Here is a 19954-nt window from a genome sequence, read left to right as displayed (position 1 = left end):
AAAACCTATTTTCTACATCAAAAGTCAAGCACTTCTTTACTTCTTGGAATAAAGATAAAAAGATAAGCTTAAAAGGCAGTAACCATTATATTAGTGGGAAACAAAATTAATTGCTCTCTGTAATCCAGTTGTGTTGTCACAAAACCATAAAGAATGGTTAACAGTATAGTCAAGTTTATTCAATAAGAAAATAAACACTGGAAGATGTGGCTGAAATCTAAGTAATAACTGACTTCACCTATGCACCACCTATGAATTTAGCTGTTAAAATCTCTTCATTTGCTTTGATGAATCCTGCCTAGTAGAATATTAGGCTACATTTAACCGTCTGACAGAAAATACATGAAGCCATAAACAATTGTAACCATCTCCAGTGACTTGTGAGTATTTTTCTCACTTTTTAACATAAACTATTCATAGACATTTTCAGGGAAGGTATTGTTATTAACTAATACATGATTCAGTATGATACGTATAATCAAATTATGAAATCATCCGAACAAAGAGAATCCAAAAAACAATAAAGGGGTTTTTTTTCCATTCATTTCTATTAAGGACTAAAAAGTCTCCATTCCTACACATAGATTTAGTTCATACTGAGATGAAAATTTCAGCATCCAGCTCATTTTTCATTTGCAGATTAGAACATACTTGCCTAATCCAAATGCGTGTCACTGCTGTTGCTGCTAAGAACATTGACTTTCTGCCCAGCTGGAGCACTACAGAAAGTGAGAAGTTCACAGACTTATCTGACTTGATTTTCAGTGTAATCAGTTCCATGACACAGGAAAGTTGTTACAAGCCACCTCTGAGGAACAAGAGTCAGAACAAAGAATTTAAAATGCATGTGCAGAAGGAGACATTTAATGGCCTCCAAACACTAGGGATTTTACAAGATTTGGGGTTGGTTTCACATCTAGCACCAGCCAGAGATTTTTTTAATATCTAAGACCATAATTCAAAGAAGTTAATAAATAGTTGTGCTAGCTGATCTAGATGAGTAACTCACTCCACTCAGTGACCAGCTTCAGGTCTCAAAAGGCTAATCTAATCCCTTGGTATTTATTGCCTTTAGACCTTTGAAGATGAGATGTTTATGCTATTGCTTTCTTTTAGACAGAATTCCTAGTACCTTTTCATCCTGGTGAGACTGTTTTAAAAAATGCATCTTAACACCAAGCAGAAACAAAACCCAACATAATTTTGTGGTGAAATTCTGGCTCAGTGGACAGTACTCGAAAAAGGCAAGTCCTCAAAGTCACCAAGAGCAGAAGCATATTTATTACATTTACCAGTCTGTTAAATTATTTATTTTTCCTGCACTGTTAATGGATATTATTTTTCCCATGCTGTGCAAAAGCTGGTGGCATGGATGGAACAGCATTATTTATGGTGATACTCAAACACAGAGCAATACCAGAATACTCATCCCAAGTATCTGTGATCTAAGTCATAGACAATAAAGAGTAAATAAATAGAGGCTGATGCTGTTGAAGTATCTTACTTTGATTATCTGCAGTATCTAACTTTGATTGGCAGAGGCTACAGACTTAAGAAAAAAATAGCAGTTTCATGTAAAGGAACAGTGGGAAAAGAATCTGGAGGAAGGTGATAGGTCACTTGTGCAGGTACTTACAGCAGGGTCCTGACATTAAATACTTCAGTTCAAAGCAGTGAAGTAGAAAACAAAGGGAAATCATGGGGGCTGGGTCATCACAGACAAAGGTCAGCCACAAACAAGACGTAGAGGGCACTGAAAGTAAGGAAGGCAGCTTATGTCTGCCATGGCTGGGAGCAAGGACCCAGAGACAGGGTTTATAGGGAAGAAGAACACACAGTGATGTACAGGTGTCCTGGTTACAGCTCCCAGGAAAAGGAGATTGGCAGTGATTTGCAGAGCTTTCTGAGTGCATCATAGAAGGGTGCAAAAATCCCAAAATCCATTCATGAATTAACCATGTGTCTTCTCTGAGATAAAAGTGCTTTTCCTGAGGGTGTAAAATTTCTCATAAAAGAAGGCTGACCAATGTATTTCCAAGCAATTTAGAAGAGGATTAAGAATAAATGAGTTTATTTGCAGAAAGGGAGATTAGGGAAATTTGGGATAAATACGAGAAAAGCTTTTCTGCTAAAGGTACAAATGTGCACATAAAATGAAAGTGCAAAAAATACGTACCTGTTTGCTGAATCTCATCCAGTTCCTAGCTATTTTTAATGAGTACAAAGGGACACACAGGAAGTCCATGGTTTCAGATGAACAGAAATTTAGTTTAACAAATGTCCCTTTTGGTTTTCCAGGTAGAATGAAGAACTAAAACATGACTGTTTAGTCTTTTGCACGGCAACATGCAAATCTGTTGATTAAATGTAGGCTCTAATGCCAAAATTGGTTTAATCAGAACTCAGCCAACAAAACATAAGTGCTGTCAGAATGGAAGGGTATTTTCCATATTTTAAGGAATGTGTCACATTTAAACATCATATTCCTCAGACTTAACATTCCTATACTTTTATTTTTAGACGGCAAATAAAAGCAGAGCAAAGTTAAAATTAATTTCTGTTTTTTAAACAGTGAATTAGAAAGCATTTTAATTCTCCTGAATAAATCCTGTGTGTCATTCAGTTTGATATTCATGCTTGGGCACTGGCAAGCCTAATTATGGTCCAGCCCTCATTTTTATGCCCCACATTTCAGACCTAGAACTCAAACATGGTTATTATTATTTTTACAGTGATGCTGGGTCAGATCCAGAAATTTCCAAAGGCAAATCAGCTGTAAGGCATAAGTCCAGATCTGAATTTTCTAGCAGCCTGATATAATCTGAGCCAGGAGCCCACACAGACGTGTTGCTATTTTTTTTGATTCAGAGAAAGAAGCAGTGTGACACTAAAAACTGCTATATGCTCTGGTTTATATTTTTGAAAGCCTTTTTTATATTAATTAATCCCGAATTTAACACAACAGTAACTCAAACACTTTAATAGCTTGAATCTTCTCATTGTTGTTACAGAATTCATCAAGGTCCTCCAAAGTCTGACTACAAAACCACATTTGTTTTTCCTTCTCTTTATTTTCCCTGATTTCTTCCTTCAATATATTAGATGTACGTGATGATACACCTGATAAGACCTCCTTATATTGCAATTCGTTTTCCAACTGCCTTTCTGAGCCTTGGTAGCTATCTGGATCATGTCTCTCTAGCCTTAAAAATTAATTTATATCTAAATTTATTCAGATTATATACATTTCATATTGGATGTTTCAATTGGCCATTGTTTTCTCTCAGCAGCTCCACTTTCTATATAGATTAAAATACTTCATATAAGCATGTTTGCAAGTATAGAGAGTTTTATGCCACCATTTAATGTACTTTTGCACCTGTAGCAGTTGAGCTTTGTTGCCATTTGTGACCAAAGAAACTGAATTGTGTAGAGAAATAATAGTACTGTTAAGAAAATTATATGGAGAAATAGGTATCTATTTACTTACCTTCTCCTAGGACTACCTTTTGCTGCTACTCTTTTTTGCTGATCATACTGAACTTGACAAGAGAAGCCAGACTGCCACTGTCTTGTGGGCACCCAGGGGTGAAGGTCCAGCTCTCAGCAGATTTGTGAGTGTTCTGACATAGCAGTTGCTGTATAGGTTTAAATAGATGTAAAACACCGAAGTCAGATAAGTACTCTGAAAAAATCTTTTCAAAGTCATCTCTGGATTTCAGTACATTGAATTTGGTCTCTCGGTCATTCTCAACATTTTGGTGCTACTCAACATGTAAAATGTAACAGTCCTGATGCTGGCTTTCATTTAAGAAGAGTGAGAGTTAGAACTGGTCAAAAGCATTGGGTGAGGGAATTACAGTGGAAGGAACTTCCTTGTCAAATTTTAAAAATGTTCCAGAGCAGCATTAAAATGGGTCTTCTTTTTTTTTGGCTTTCTTATCTCAGTAACACTGAAAATCTTTGAGTTAAGCTTTTAATTTACCTTCACATTGTTTCAGTTTTATGCTATGTGTTTCGCCTCAACATCAAAACTACATTTCCCGGTGAAAAAGGATATTTAAACTGCATGAAATTTCCCACAGAGCAAAAAAATGCCTCTTTTCTTCAGTCCAAGAGCCTATAATAAATTAAAATAGGGAAACAAATAAATAAATAAACTACTACAATTGATTTTTTAGTAGAAAAATACACCCAGAACCTTACAAATTATACAGAACTGAAAGTTACTTTATCATTTCACATTGCTTTGCTAGAAAGCTCTGATAATAGACTCTGGAAAAGGTTCCAAAATCAGATTTTTTCCTATATCTTTAAACAAGGACAATTTAACTATAGATGAACAATATGGTTCTCGTGTACAACCTTTCCTCTGTTTTACCAGATACCACACATTTCTTCAGTGCATGTTTCTGGGATGACTGACTTGGTGGCATGTCATCCAGAGCATATAGATCCAGGGAAAGTTACACGTGTTCCCAAGGAGCACAACAGGGACAACATGGACTGCTGACAGAGATAAGAAGCCACACACTAGATCCTGCAGAAGATAGACACTACCATGGTTTTGTTGGAAATATTACTGTTGTCCTGATTTTTTTTAAGAAATTCACTAAAGCAAAGGAAAGAAAATAAAGGAAAACACATTGGTTGATGGACTTAAAGTATGGTGAACAGAATGTGAATGTGGGACATACTTGCCAGCAAAACTAGATCTCATCTCTGTCAGCCTCTTGTCCCTCAAAACAAAACTTATCACAAAGAATCACTGAATATTTTAATGGCATATTTAGGGAAATCATAGAGAAACTAAATTGCGATATAATCATGGAGAAACATTATGAAATAATTGGAGGCGGTAGGATATGCCTGTGGTTTTCATTGTAATGCCTCTTATGACTTTGTAATAAACAACCTTTTGATCACTGAGAATTTTTAAATTATTGCTATGATTATTGTTGTTGTTGTTACTGTTAATAATAATAATAATAATAATAATAATAATAATAATAATAATAACTAACAATTTCCCTTCATTTCAGTGCTAAACTCATGGCAAAGTAAGCAAATTGCTCTGCACTTTGAAAAAAATATTCTCCCATATTGTGTCTTTTATTTTGTTCTCCTATTTCTCCTCAGGGAATGAAATAAGGGGTTGAGGGATTGCCTGGAATGTAAAGTATTTTCGCTCTTCCTTTTACCCTTTATTAATTCTTTAAAATGCAAAGTATTGTCATCTTTGGAAAAGCTAAAAAGCAGAAATAGCATATTAGCCATAGTAATTTTGCACTCTTTAACATCCTTGCTTGATGAGGCTTTGTAGTATTACAAGCTGGCAAGCAAAAAAAATAGTATTTCATCTTCCTTGAGGGTTAAAATCTGGAAAAAAAGAGGAATGAAGTTTTACATCAAAAATGTATACAATAATGAGATCTATTAAAGAATGCTTATTTCATGCTCAGTAGTAGAATCAGTAGCCAAATTTCAGAATTTGCTGCAAAGATGTAGGTTTGGTTTTGGTTTTTTTTCCATATTTGGAAGAAGGGGATCATTCCTAGAAGAACTATTTTATTAGTCTCTGGTAGCCAGGACCACCAGTTCTGGGAGCTGCTGGAGTAGCTCTGGAGCATGGGAAGCAGTCCAGAGCTGGCTCACCATGCGCAGGGACTAACAGCATCCATAAGTGCTTTCTTGGATCACTGCCTGTAAGTACACTAATTGTTTCTAAATAGATCCAAGAAATTAACAGTTGCTAGTTGGAATCACTTTCTCGGTGAGAGAACATGTTTCTTTTTCATCATCTACATATTTGTGTGCTTTGGAGACTTGACAACAGAAAAGAACAAATTTGGATGAGGAGTTTAGTGCAGGGCCATCTCCATCGAGTTAATCATACAATAGAATCATGGAATATAATTGTTTGGATTGGAAAGGAAAGACCATAAAGATCAAGTAGTTTTAGTCCCCCTGCCATGAGGAGGGGAACTAGACCAAAGCCCTATCCAGCCTGGCTTGAACACTTCCAGGGATGGAGCATTCACAGCTAATCTGGGCAACTTGTTCCCGTGACTTACCACCTTAAATTTCTTCCTCTAAACCTGACCTCTTTCTATTTAAAGCCATTCCCTTTTGTCCTATCATTATGTGCCCTTTTAAAAACTTCAGCATAGATTCATAAATAGGTTGAAATCTTCCAAACACTGTCATCCCCATTAAATTCATCTGTGCCACCGTTCCATGTCACAACCTTGTGTCAGGAAAGGTTCTTTACTGAAGACAGCACTCATGGATGAATAATAAGGGTAAGAACATGTGCTAGAGTTCCAGCAAGAGCAATATGCAAGAACTCTTGAGTGAACAATGTGTTTAAGGCTACCTAAATTATAATTGTTGCAGAGATAGATTTAAAATATTTTTACTTTTTTTTGTTTTTGTTGTTGAGTGAGATACTACCTTTTAGCCTGTGTATTTGACCTTAAAACCACTGCTAAGGTTACTGGGGTAAGGGTTACTTATATGCTTCAAGTTTGGCATGCCAAAATACTTTGTGAAATGGATGGAAAGTAACTTTTAGATTTGGTTTTGATTGGGTTTTTTTAATGCTGGCATTTTTAAGGCTTTATTACAATATAATAAAAAGAGAAAAAATTCTTTTGTCTTAGTTTTTGTGATATTACCTCAAATACAGAATCTTGTGGTACTATAAACTGGCTTTGGCCGGTTGAATTTGTATATGGCCAAGTGAGGCAATTGACTTCTCAGGTGAATGTGTTCTGCAGCTGCAGGAAGTATATTAAAATTCTCACAGCAGCTAAATCCCTCACAACTCCATTGACAATTGCCACCAGCTTCTAGGAAGAGCTAAGCAGCCTCATTATAAATCATCAGGTGAACGGAATGAGGTTCAGTGTTTCAAGAAAATCAGAATAATAATTTCATAAAATTGAAGCACAAAGCCCAGTGGAGAGTAAGAATTAAGAAGCAAGTTATTAGATTTTTAAGCAATCATATGCAATAAAGCAGCTGAAATATTGTTTTATGATAAATAATATTGCCAATGCAAATCTGATTCATTCTAATGGCTACTGTAATTAACTGCATGGTGTGTAAGGTGCTAATTTTGTGGATGAATAATTGGTTAAAACAAGTGTTATGTATTGCAGTGTAATATGCTTGTTCAATTTTCCACTTAATTTCAATTAATATGGGTTTACATGTACGCCACTGTTGCAGTTTTATGCCTATTATTTTTAATTAGGGAAAAGAAATACCTTGGTAGAACAGAACAAATGAGCAGCACTGTGTGTTTTTCCAAGTTTATTTTTTCATTAACATACTTCAAGTTTGTATTGTTTAGCCTTCTAAAATGTTAATAATCACTGTTCCTGAGGTTGACTGGAAATGGTGGTGCCAGCTTCCACATAAAACAGAGGGGAAAAAGGAATCGTTCAGTTCACTCATTTACTTTCTGACCTCTACACAGTGTTTTTTAGTTCCAACTATGTGTTTTATTACCCTTCCTGGTGTTTCCAGTGCTGCAATAGATTTTAGTGATTAGAACTGTGGGGTGATGTCATTGTTCACCACTGAAAAGGTGTGCTTGTATGCAGTCATAGCTGCTTTATGGCAGAATTGATCACCAGCTGGAGATTCTTACCCTTTTCCAATAAAGGTGTCTACCCATCAGAATGGGTTCCTGTCTTCTGGATGGATATTGTTAAAGTAGATGAGTGCCACCCTGAGAGCCATATATTAGCCTTCATTTCTTTGAAGAAAAATATTGTCTGTGCTTCAATCTTCTCATGGCATAAAATACTTCTCAGACTGTGCTGCCTCTGGGGCTCAGATGGGCAGGTGTGAGCACCATCCCTGCCCCTCACTAATGCCTCTGTGGCAGGCAGACTCTAATTGAGTGGACAAGTTATTTACATTCCCTTTACTCTGGGCTGCCCACACAAGGGACCCCCTAGCTCCTGGGTCACTGCTTGGTTGATAAAAGCAGAGCAAATGTTCTAATAGAGCTTTTTGTTTGTCCTGCCTCAAGAGACAAATATTTCTAAGTGTCAGATAAATATCCAGCACCATTGATGTAGTTGTTCTATCTCTGACTCTTCTCACTTCCCCAGTATTAAAGATCTTGTGGCCAGAGTGCAGCTGAAAGAAAATCTCCGACCTACCCTTCCTTAGTTCTCCTGGTGCTGTCAACAGAGGAAATCTGTGTTAGTAATAACAGTGTGATATAAAAAGTAAAGGTATTCAAGGTGCTGCTGAATTTCTTTTTTCTGTGCATTTTACAGAAGCATAAATAGAGAATAGAAATGTAAACATCATGTTTTGAAAGCCAAAAAAAAAAAAACTCTCACCAATTCTGGCTAAACAGAGTCATTGCCTAACCCACACTGTCAAACCCTTCACAGATATTTTAATGTATTCATCTGTATTGCATTGTTATCCTCACTTGGTAAAGAGAGAAGAGCAAGAGACGTAGAATAAATATGGGGGGCAACTTTTGGTACAAAAAAGGGATGGTGCCTAGGTCATTCTCTTTGCACAGGATTAGCTCCATGTCTCTGAAACAAGTGTTTTCATAGAATTATAGAATGGCTTGGAAGAGACCTTAAAGATAATGTAGTTCCAATTCCTCTGCCATGAGCAAGAACACTTTCCACCAAATCAGGCTGCTGAGAGCCCCCACCCAACCTGGCCTTGAACTCTTCCACAGATGGGGCATCGGCAACTTCTCTGGGCAACAGAGTTCACTGATTTTCCACAAGTGGAACTTTTTTTATAAGGTTTCTAGGGAATAAACCTCTTATTAGCATTAACACTTCAACTAATATTTCTGAAGGTTTGAAGAAATTTCTGCTGGTGGAGAGAAGTTTCTGGGTTCCCTAATATATTATGTTATAGTGTCCAAGGTGCATGCTTTAAAAATACACATGAAAGAGCAGCACTTTAAAACCAACATATGTGAGGTGAGCTGATGAGCTGCAGAAAGAAATATATCATCTGATTAATACAATATTTAAAGAAAACCTCTCCTTTCCTTTCTTCATTTTTATTCTAACATGGTCAGCATGTGTACCAGTAAAAACCTCTTTTATGAGCTTTTCAAGACATTCAAAATACCTTTCCCACTGTTAATAATTAAGCCACCAGCAGATGTCTGAAGACCTGGCTGTATCCCAGCCCAATTCACTAAACCCTCTGCTTGTTCCCTGACAGGCCAGATGACTCTGAGGACCCAGCATGTTCAGGACTCCAAGATGGGCTTTGTAATCAATGCAATATACTCCATGGCCTATGGGCTCCACAACATGCAGCTGTCCTTGTGCCCAGGCTACGTGGGCCTCTGTGATGCCATGAAGCCCATAGATGGTCGGAAACTCCTGGAATCCCTCATGAAGACTAACTTTACTGGGGTCTCTGGGGACATGATCTTGTTTGATGAGAATGGTGACTCACCAGGAAGGTAACGCTGACATTTGTCTATTATTTGTCTATTAATATATTATTATTAAACTATTCAATAGCAGAGATGATAACAGCACATAGTAGGTATGTGCAGATTTTGCAACAGAGTTAAGGTCTCATACTCCTAGTTTTACATTTCCTGATTCCTGTGCTTATTTTGCGAAAATAGAGGGGTTTTTTTAATGTGCATTTTTTATGGCATTTCAAGTTAGAGATGTGGGCTTTCAGGTGCAAAAGCTTCCTGCATTAATTTGCATTTTTGTCTGTACCACTTAAAAGTACTATTACTGAAAACAAATTATTGGACCTTTATGTTTGTAGACCATGATGATGACCATACTACTTAGTTTGTAGACTATGATGTAGACCATGATGTCCACCACATCCTGTTTCTCTCTTTATGTGGGACTTTAAGTGTATGTGTTTGGTTGACCTATAAACAATCATAGCAGACTTAGTTCTTTCATTAAGAAAGCTAAAACAATATCAGTAATATCTTACTTTCATTAGGAAAGCTAAAACAATATCAGTAATATTGTACTGATGCATCTGGGATTTTTTTAAATCAGAATTTTTAAAAAACCTGCTTACATATATTCCAAATGAAATCTTTCCACTTGCATATCACACTAAGCTATCAATCCATACTGTGCTACTCTAAGACAAATTGAATTTAAACAAAGTTTATTTTGCCAGTAGCATGCATAAATATGTATACATACATCTACAAAATATAAGGCAAGTTTCTCTATGACACTGCATCCACAGAAATGCATAGTGAAAACACTCTTGAAGGGGGATTTTTCTGGGTTTCTCCTACTGAATTTTCAGAGGAAGAACAGCAAGTATGATATTATTCAAAGTATATTTATTTCCTATATTTTGACGTATTTTCTGCCTTGTTCACTGCTTGTGCTCTGATATTGTTTGAGATAGCCCATTATGTCCATATTATTGGAAGGTTTTAAACATCTTTGTTATGATTCCATATAAACAGATGATTAGAGGGAAAATTTTTATCCTGTATACTCATTTAAATTTTGTCTCCTCCCGCTAATGTGAACAAAAATGAAATCAATAACTTCTTAGTAGAAATGAGTTGGAAAATTTAAATTCATTGGTCAAAATATTTTGACATTTCCAAAAATTTCTGCGATTTCAAACCTGATCTTTTTCTTCATTCTATTTGCAAACCTGTAAATTCAGCATTCTCCCCAAAAATGAGCAGGACAGCCACCTACACGGCAGTCTGTGTCTGTTTCTGGAGACACAAATTTTCAAATTCTTCTGAATCAGACTCTAAGGAAGGGCACTGTGAGCTAGTAGGAGAACTCAGGCACAAACTAGCAGAAACCTAGGAAAATTTCAGATGGAAATTTATTTTCAGAGCATTTTTAGCATGAGCAAGGCTGTCTTCTGCTAAATGTTTCTATTTTTACAAATAGCTGAATTTTGAAGAAAGGTGTTAAGTCTGAATTTTTCTGGCCAAATTATTTTTAAAAGACATCTCAGACTTCTTTAAAAGGATTTCTTTTTTGTTTTAAAGGTGCTCAGATGCAGTGGACTTTATCCTACTCCATTCCAATCAGTTTCTTGTATAAAAATGACTGTGATTAGTGAGTGATGTGTGACCTGCCAAAAATAAATATGTGACTTGACAACATCAATAACAATATCAAAATATTGCAAAGAGATCTTTTGCTTTTCTTTTCCTCATGTTGTCATTCTTAACAAGAATAATTTAGCACCATTTGTTGCAATGAATTTAATTGAATATCTTGGATATTTTTAAATTCTAAGAAAGATGATGAGGAAATTATATCATGTGAAGTCATTTGCTCAGTCACAATTGGACATAAGTATTTCCCTGAAGAGCATGGGGACACTATGTGGAATGTGTACCTCAGGATAGCCCAACTTTAAGAAGGTCCAGCTTCCCTAGATTTGTGTCTACTCAAACTAATGAACTGCGAGTGGTTACAAAGTGGTACCAGAATTTGTTTTCTTTTGAATCATAGTTATTTGTCAGCAATAGTCACATCATTAAAGCCAGTCTATGTGCTTAAGTCAGACAACATTGAGTCAAAATGTACTCTTTCATGATTAAGAAGACTTTATAGGAAGCTCCATTTCTAATTTCCAGGATTTGAGTAGAATATAGTCTTTTAAGCATTGTCAAACACTATTTGCAAGAGCTTGGAGATAGTGCAGTCATACTGGAACAACTCATCTGCCCTGGTTCCTTGCACTGATAACTCCATCTTCACTTTGTAAAACAGGAATTTAAATCCTCACAGCTGTACTGTGGTGGTGGTGTTAAGCAGAAAATCAGAACATAAAAAGCCTTTCTGACCTCGATAACTCAGGATTTTAATGTATAGAAAAAAGGTTTTGATATTATATAACAGATTAATAATCCTACAAGATGTTTTGAATCCTGACCCTATTTCAAAGTCCTTTATGTGTATGTTGAGTTTTAAGCAGTCTAGTGTAGGGCCTGTTTTATGTGAGTCAGGAGACATGGAAATAAAAACAAAGAGTATGGAAGCCATGATTGCTCAGGAAGATAACAATTATCTTTAAATACTATCAAAACTCTAAAGAAGAAATTGAGGAGGGAAGAACAGGCATGAAAAAGATGCTGATGTTTTGACTGTGCTACCAGCAGAATGTGTATTCCTAGCAACATCGTGGCACTTCTGTTTTGAAACAAGTATTTTGCACAGTGATTAGAGCACTGCTGGAAATGTGCTATTGTACCATCTGGTCTCTCCTATCCTAAAGTGACAAACTGTCCCTGTATTATCTCAAGGAACCTCCAGGGAACCAGTGACTCATGAGCCTTCACTGTAGCAATGGGCTTACTGAATCTGGCTATTTCTACCCATTCATCAATGCTGCTCTCCACAGAGAAGAGAGACAAGACTTATTAAGGCAATACTGTATTAAATTTGTTAGGTTCCTTTCCAGTATTCCCCTTGTGATGTATGCATGGAACTACTACTGGAGAGGATCATTTGTTTAGGTTCTGTGGCCTGTCAAACACTGTCAGCACTTTTGTTAGTCTGTCCATGAAACCCTAAACTGAAAGCTTTAACAAAGTTATACTCATGGGTGTGTTGAGTGTCTGACATTGTTGAATAATGGCTCTACTGTGGCTTCTGTGCTAACTTTTTGGTTAGTCTCTTTAATCCATGACAAACTGTTACTATGGCTGTGAACCTCAGAAAAAAGTTAGTTTATAACCATGTGCACAAGTCTGTTTCTTTGGGTTTGTGTTTGTGTTATCTGGATTCAATTATTTTGTGTCAGTCTGGAATTCATATCTCCAACCTTGAGATCATTGTTGAAGCTGTGGACATTTCCTTCTTTATAAAATATGGAAAGTGAAATATTTCAAAATGTAGAAGTATAACAACTTTTTCATTCTACATGTGCTTATTTCTTCTTCTCTGTAAAGATTCAAGGACATTATAATGTGTGTTATATCACATTGTCCATTCAGTCAGACTCCACTTTCATTTCCTTTTAGAGGCTGCTTGCAGTCCTGATCCTGCCCTGTGTGTGATTTTGGCATTGAATCCCTGCTGTACCATAGTTTCCCCACTGTGACAGAATTTTTTATGATGCAAAGCATCTTGAGATCAATAGATGGACAATATTATAAAACAGTTTTCCTGTGTTTTTGTTTGTTTTTTTTTTTTACATCAGCACAGGAAAAATACTGCTGTTAGATATAGTGTGGCTATTGCTTGTCCATCTTAGAAGTGTTTCCTCAAAATTAAAGAGAGATATCAGTGTATCTGTCATGGTTTAATCCCAGCCAGAAACCAAGTACCTTGCAGATGCTTCCTCAGTCCTGCATCAATAGAATCAGGGAGAGAACTGAAAGAGCAGGAGCTAGAAAACTCATGGGTTGAGATAAAGACAGTTTAACAAGAAAAGCAAAAGCCATCCATACAAGCAAAGCAAACCAACCCAAGAAATTCTTTCATTTCTTCCTAGGTAGGCAGGTGTTCATCCATCTCAAAGAAGACAGGTCCCCATCATACATAATGATGACTTGGGAAGACAAAAGCCAGAGCTTCAAACATCACCTCCTTCCTCCTTCTTCCCTCTACTTTATATATTGAGTCTGATGTCATGTGGTCTGAATACTTCTTGAGTAACTTGGAGTCAGCTGAGTCTCCTCTCAACTTCCCATTCATTCCCAGCCTCCTTGCCAACTTGACAGTGCAAAAAGGCCTTGGCTCCGTACAAATCCTGCTCAGCAATAGCAAAAACATCTCTATATTATAAACTGTTTACATCATAAATCCAAAACACAAACCTATACCAGATACTGTTAAGAGAAAATTACTCCATCTAAACCCAGCAGGGTATCTTACTAGAGAGATTGTTTGATTTAATGAGCAGGTTATTTTCCTCATTTGTGCATTGAACTTCATAAATTACACTCTTACAATACCACTCTTAATGCAACTCTGTCTATAGGCTTCACCTTCAGGACTAATTTGGTGCTGACTGACAGGAAAAAGATGTCTCCTTGTTTATGCGACAGCTTATTAAAGTCAAGAGGTTCATAACCTTCTTGGTCTACATTGTTTTCTTGTTTGCCTTCAGTAAATTTCATATTGCTTAGACATATTGATTCTAACTCCACTAAAGAAAAGGCAAAGAAAAGCATGGAACAATTTCTTCAGGAGCTGCCCAACTTTGCAAATACGCCTTATAAAATAGTGCTCAAAGAACAGGAGGCCTGTATGGCAAAAAGGTGGGCTGGTGTTCAGCTGTAGGAGAAAGTGAGCCCTATGTGGCTCCACAGACTTTCTTCAGGAATGTGGGAACTGAAGAGAAAGTAGGAGGAAGAGGAACATGAAACTGAAAACTCTGATGAGCTCCATCTTTGACCCAAAAGCAGCCTAGGACTGAGTCATGAGTACTTTTTCTCTTCCACACCATATTTTACAAGGAATGAAATGTCTTTCAATCACCAAGGAATTACATAAAAATTATTATATAGATTGGAAAGACCAGCATTTACTGATGCAATGTTGGAGAAGAGAAAAGGGAAAGGAAAAAAAAAAAAAAGAAAGATTCCTGGACTCTGTGCCTTAAGAGTGATGCCTGATTCCTTTCTGGGTGCCACACCAAATTTCATCTTGCAGTCTTAGAGCACAAGAACTTTCCTTTGATCATACGGAGGTTGCTTCTACCCCATTTTAAGAGTTTATCTATCATCTTCTTCCCTCAAGAGGGGAAGAAGCACTTGCAAACAATGAGGAAGACATAATGTTAAGAATTGGCATTATAGGTTTGGATTACTTGAGATCTGCTATAGTGGAAACTGGAGCTCCATCTGCAATTGGCTTCCAGGACTGGAAGCTGCACAGATTTAATTCTGTTTGACTAATTTCATTGTTTTCTTTAAATAAATAGTCGTTCCCAAAAACAGAGTCACTTAACCCAAGAGTGTTCAGGGAACTTTTTAGGGTGATGGAAAAAAAAACCCAAAAACCCCCCAGCAATAAACCCAAAACATAACACAATAAAAAGCAAACAAAGAAAACACCCCAACCCACCAATTTAACATACAAAGGAAAAGCAAGATTATGATATCACAGAAACTATTGTGAGATACTCAAGGGTATTGTACTCATAATTATTTAAATTTTTTCTTCTTAATTTCAACATGCTTGATTTTTGACTGTATGGTATTCCTTTAATTTGAAATATTTCATTATGTTCTCCTCAACTCAGCTATGTCTCTCCTTTCTGTTTCCAAAGATATGAAATCATGAATTTTAAACAAATGGGGAAGGACTACTTTGATTATATCAATGTTGGCAGCTGGGACAATGGTGAGCTGAAAATGGACGATGACGAAATATGGGCAGAGAAAAGTAATATCATCAGATCTGTGTGCAGTGAACCCTGTGAAAAAGGCCAGATAAAGGTAAATATTTTCTTCATTTGCTTCAGTCTTGCAGTATGCACAGCCTTGAAATTTGAAAGCAAGTTTTTTCTTGACTTCTACATGGAGATAGTATCCCACACTTAAATTAAAATGTACAGATGTATGTATTTAATTCTTACTCTTATCATAATCATCTTGCTATTTTAATAAGCTGCCATTTCCGTGACTCCTCTATCTGTGGACTGTTGCCCATGATGCTTCCTGCAGAATAGTTAAAATACTGCAAGTCCGTAGCTTACCTTGCAGTCATTTATATAAAAGCCAGTGGAATGAGGAGATGGGCATGTTCAGCTGTAAAAAAAAATCAGGTGTGATTTCTGACAAGTCTCACTGGAGGCTCAATTTTCTCATGTGTTAAAACAGCATGACTGAAAATTGGGAAGCAGCTGCAGAGAAGGGCTGGTGGGAGCATGACCAGTCTCTGCAATATGAAATTAATCTCTTTAGCCTGAGTTTTACAGAATTTTAGGACACAGTCACCCTGTTTTAGTCACTAATTAGTCTTTGGCAGAGTCATTTAAGTGAGTTTCATCAGACTGATTGTATTTGTCTTCAGTGTAATCATAAGGAATTATGTCAGACTTATGAATAATATGCTATTCCAGATGAGGAGTCATAAAAACAGTTAAGATCAGGCTTGGTGTAGAATGACTTCTTTCTCTTCATTGACAGTAAAAGACACCCAGACAGGACAGTTGGTTCTGACAAGAACACACCTTCTGCAGACACATTAATGCATGTGTGGGTTACTCCCACAGTCACCGAACTTGGGTCTGTTAGCCTGCTCCAGGCATAGTCACACACAGGGAGGACAGAGATGGACAAACAGCTAACTTCTTCAGAACTGTGTGGCTCTGAGCTCCTTTGTGATCTGTTGTCACAACACAGCTGAAGGGAAGTATCTTGTGATCTTCATTAACGCAGTCACCTTCTACCTTCTGCCCATGCTCCCAGGGACTCTCTTAAGACGATCCTTCACTACAAAGCCAAGTCATCACACACTTAGATATATGCATGAAGCCCAATGTTGGAAATGTTCTGTTTGCTCCTCATTTCGTTATTGATCATAAATCTCAGAGCTTACCTGACAGTCTTTATCTTCATGGTCTTCACAGATGATGGTGGGACCTTGACCCTACCAAGCTCTGTGGTGGTTTTCCTGCAAACTTCTCTGTGACTGAGTTATTATGCAGGGATTTAAAACATTGAATGTAATGCTATCCAACATTCAGCTAGAGTTGGGGAATCCAACCACAGGATCTGATAAAACCCAAATGCAACCCAACTCTATATATTTGAAAGAGTGTGGACATATGATTATTTAAATAAATACAGGTTCAAAGGATTGTACAGATGACAAGGGGAAAGGAAAATAATATTTTTTTTAAAGATTATTATTTCTCTTAAAAGGGACAGAAAAAATAACTTAGAGTTAAATGATACAACAAAGAATTATGCAGGAAATGAAAAATAAAAGGATGAATAAATTGCTGGCTAAGAAATTTAACACAAAAAAGTTTGACTTTACTCTGAGTCTTGAGGAACAATTATCTTGATTTCTAGAGGAGGATACATAATCCTTCTCTGGTAGTTCTAGGTAAGAAATTATCAGTGTCCCAGTGTCCTGATTGATTCATCAAATTCCAAGTATTTTACAGAAGATCTTCATTGACCAGAAAGTTACACAGAAAAGGGTAAATTAATTGTTCATATTGAATTTTAGGTGTTTAATAATAACATAAGGTTTTCATTTTTCCATTTAATTTTCTTGACTATTTTATAAAAATAAAATGATGGATTTTATAATGTGTCAAGGTAATCAAAATATGTACCTTAAAATTAGTACAAGCTTTCTAAAAATTGATTTTCCCAAATACAAAAAAAAAATCATTTTTTCAACTTTTCATTCTATTTAAAAATGAAAGAAATCCCAAAATTTGATTTATTCTGGAGGACAGATATTTTGTTTTGCAAGTAGTTCTAGTCTCAATTTTTCAAGAATAAATCACTTAAGGTCTTCTAGCCTTTCCATCAATTTAACTGTTTTGGAGTTTTGTTGTTTTTCTTTTCACACTCTACAATTAAAAACAAAGCAAAACAAAACCAACCAAACCACAAAAACTTGAAGTTTTTCAAGTCTCCATATTGGTGATGAAAATTAGTTAATAGAATATGTTTTTCACTGCAGCATTGCAAAGTGCAATCCTATTCTTTTTTATTATGCTCCTTTACATGTTTGGTTTTTTAATTGAAATTGCAAAAAAGTTATTTGCCTTTAAATACACTTTCTGAATTCATCATTGCAAAAGATAAAAAAAAGTCAACCTATTTCTTATGCTATAATTGGGAGTATTTGTAAACTGTTTGGGAAGAGGAGAGAAACTGGGAATACTTTATTTCAAAAGAAAATCATATTGACAAGAAGCACAGATGTTCCCAGAGATGATAAATAAGGGTCTTTAAAAATCTGCATTTCAATCCTAAGCATGCAATAACATTTGGTAGTAAATTATGAAATGAGTAATCAGGTCAGATGTTAGAATGGAGAAAGATAAGATTCTCACCTTTAAATGGTAACTAGAAATGCAGTAATTAAATAATTCTGGAAAAAGCATGTTCAGTTTGCTCTCTGGAAAAATAAGTTTTTAATAAATCACTCACTATTGGATGAAAAATAAGCACCCAACAGTCTTTGGGTAACCAACACGTAGGGACACAGTACTGTTGACATGTTTCTCTGTATGGACTACCTTGGAGTGAATTATGTGTCTTCACTATCATGGACTGACTTCTGTAAGCACATTGACATGTATGGAGCTTTGCAAATTTTAAAAGAGGAAAAAAACCTCATCTTTTTTGTCATCCTGTACCTCCACTTATACTTCTCTGGCATTGGTGGATTCTTTCTTTTGGTACCTACACGATGGGAGAACTAAGAACTTTTGTCACATTTTGTCTTTGAAAACATATAATGAAAAGCAATAATTAAATTTCAAAAACTCTTCTATTAGAAAAAAAATACATTAAAAATTAAATTAGCAACTGGGTGAGCACATATGTGTGTTTATGCTGCTAAAATAAATGTCAATTTTTGTCTCAGGTGATCCGTAAAGGAGAAGTGAGTTGCTGTTGGACCTGCACTCCTTGTAAAGAAAATGAATATGTCTCTGATGAATACACATGCAAAGCCTGCCAGCTTGGCTCCTGGCCCAACGAGGACCTCACAGGTAAATGAGTTGAGGTTGTGCTTGTGTTGTCAATGAAAGTGCTCATCTAATGAGCTGAAGAAACAACTGGCAGATACAGGTGAGTATGAGGATGATTTTGGTCAGAGGGAACATGGGGATGAAGCTAGAATTTGAACTGAAGCTGATATTTATCTCCTGAACCTGATCCAGGAATTATTCACATAGTTCAACTCCTTTCTAAAGACCTGAACTACTAGATCTTGAAATAAAAAATAAGGTTTTGTATTCAGTCCTGTCCTAACCTCTAGCTGATAATACAGATCTTACCCTTCCGATACAGAAAATAAATGCTTATCAAAGAAATTATTAAGAAATATTGAATTTAGGAGTTTTATTATCCCCCCAAGCAAAGGAATACTACACTACCTTCTTTTTTAATCTGACAAAGTTTTCATTTAGTTGCTGCAGTTACTGCTGCTAAAAGCTCGAGTTCTCCAAACAGACTTTGGTTTGCATTAGTCCTTTGTTCATCAGAGTCTCCTGGAACACAGTGCTCATCCTTGGCATAGACCTCTGTGCTCTTGCAGAATACCAGTTAGGCTTCTCTGGAGATAAATTACTTCAACAATGTATCCCACAGCCCCTCTTCTTTATGACTAAGAAACAGAATTCAAGTATTCAAATGCTCAGAGCACAAACCACTTCAAAACACTGTTCAGGGATCATGTTCTCACTGTGCCAGGCTTTATATAGACAAGGGGAGAAAAGACAGGTTGTTTTTTTTCTAGAAGAAGTCACAGACCTGATTTGCATATAGTTTCTACAGATGAGGGGAAGCACTTTGAGGTGTGAGGAAAGACAAAGGAAAATGCAGTTTGATGCATGAATTTATGTAAGTGGGAGAGTGTAACACAAGGCTTGGTCTCTAGGCACATTTTTATTTAGAAAGTTAAGCCTTTCCTGTTTAAGGACTGTTGCATTGCTGTGATAAATGAGCTTGGCTACCAAATTATTGCAAGAATATTATTTAACCATTGAACTGATGTGGTACTTTTCAGAAAATGTCAAACATGACCCTTTCCCTAAGAAAAAAAATCTTTCAACTGAGAAACTGGACTAGCAGTAAAATGGACTTTCCAGTTCTGCTGCATCTATGGTCCCGTAGCCCTGCTCCCCCAGTTCTGCCTCCCTGGGCAACCAGCAACCAGCCAGCAAAGTCTTCTTCTCCCAGGGAAAGATTTCTTGTGTCAGGAGAATGGTGAAGGGGAGAAAAGGAGAATAGGCTGCGTGTGTCCCCAAAAACAGAGTATTGAGG

General features: G+C 36.5%; 1 protein-coding gene across 4 annotated transcripts in view; it reads left to right on the top strand.

The window, feature by feature from the left end:
- The window catches only part of GRM5 (glutamate metabotropic receptor 5), a 245452-nt gene that overhangs the window by 186761 nt on the left and 38737 nt on the right, over positions 1-19954 (top strand). For all 4 annotated transcript variants that reach the window (XM_066544701.1, XM_066544700.1, XM_066544702.1 and 1 more), the window contains 3 exons: positions 9226-9472; positions 15262-15430; positions 18552-18678. In XM_066544701.1, the coding sequence (XP_066400798.1) occupies positions 9226-9472; positions 15262-15430; positions 18552-18678 (543 nt within the window). The remainder of the gene's footprint in view (positions 1-9225; positions 9473-15261; positions 15431-18551; positions 18679-19954) is intronic.

The sequence above is a fragment of the Molothrus aeneus genome, chromosome 2, assembly GCF_037042795.1.
Source record: "Molothrus aeneus isolate 106 chromosome 2, BPBGC_Maene_1.0, whole genome shotgun sequence".
Taxonomy (NCBI): Eukaryota; Metazoa; Chordata; class Aves; order Passeriformes; family Icteridae; genus Molothrus; species Molothrus aeneus.
This window is presented reverse-complemented; position numbering and strand designations above follow the sequence as displayed.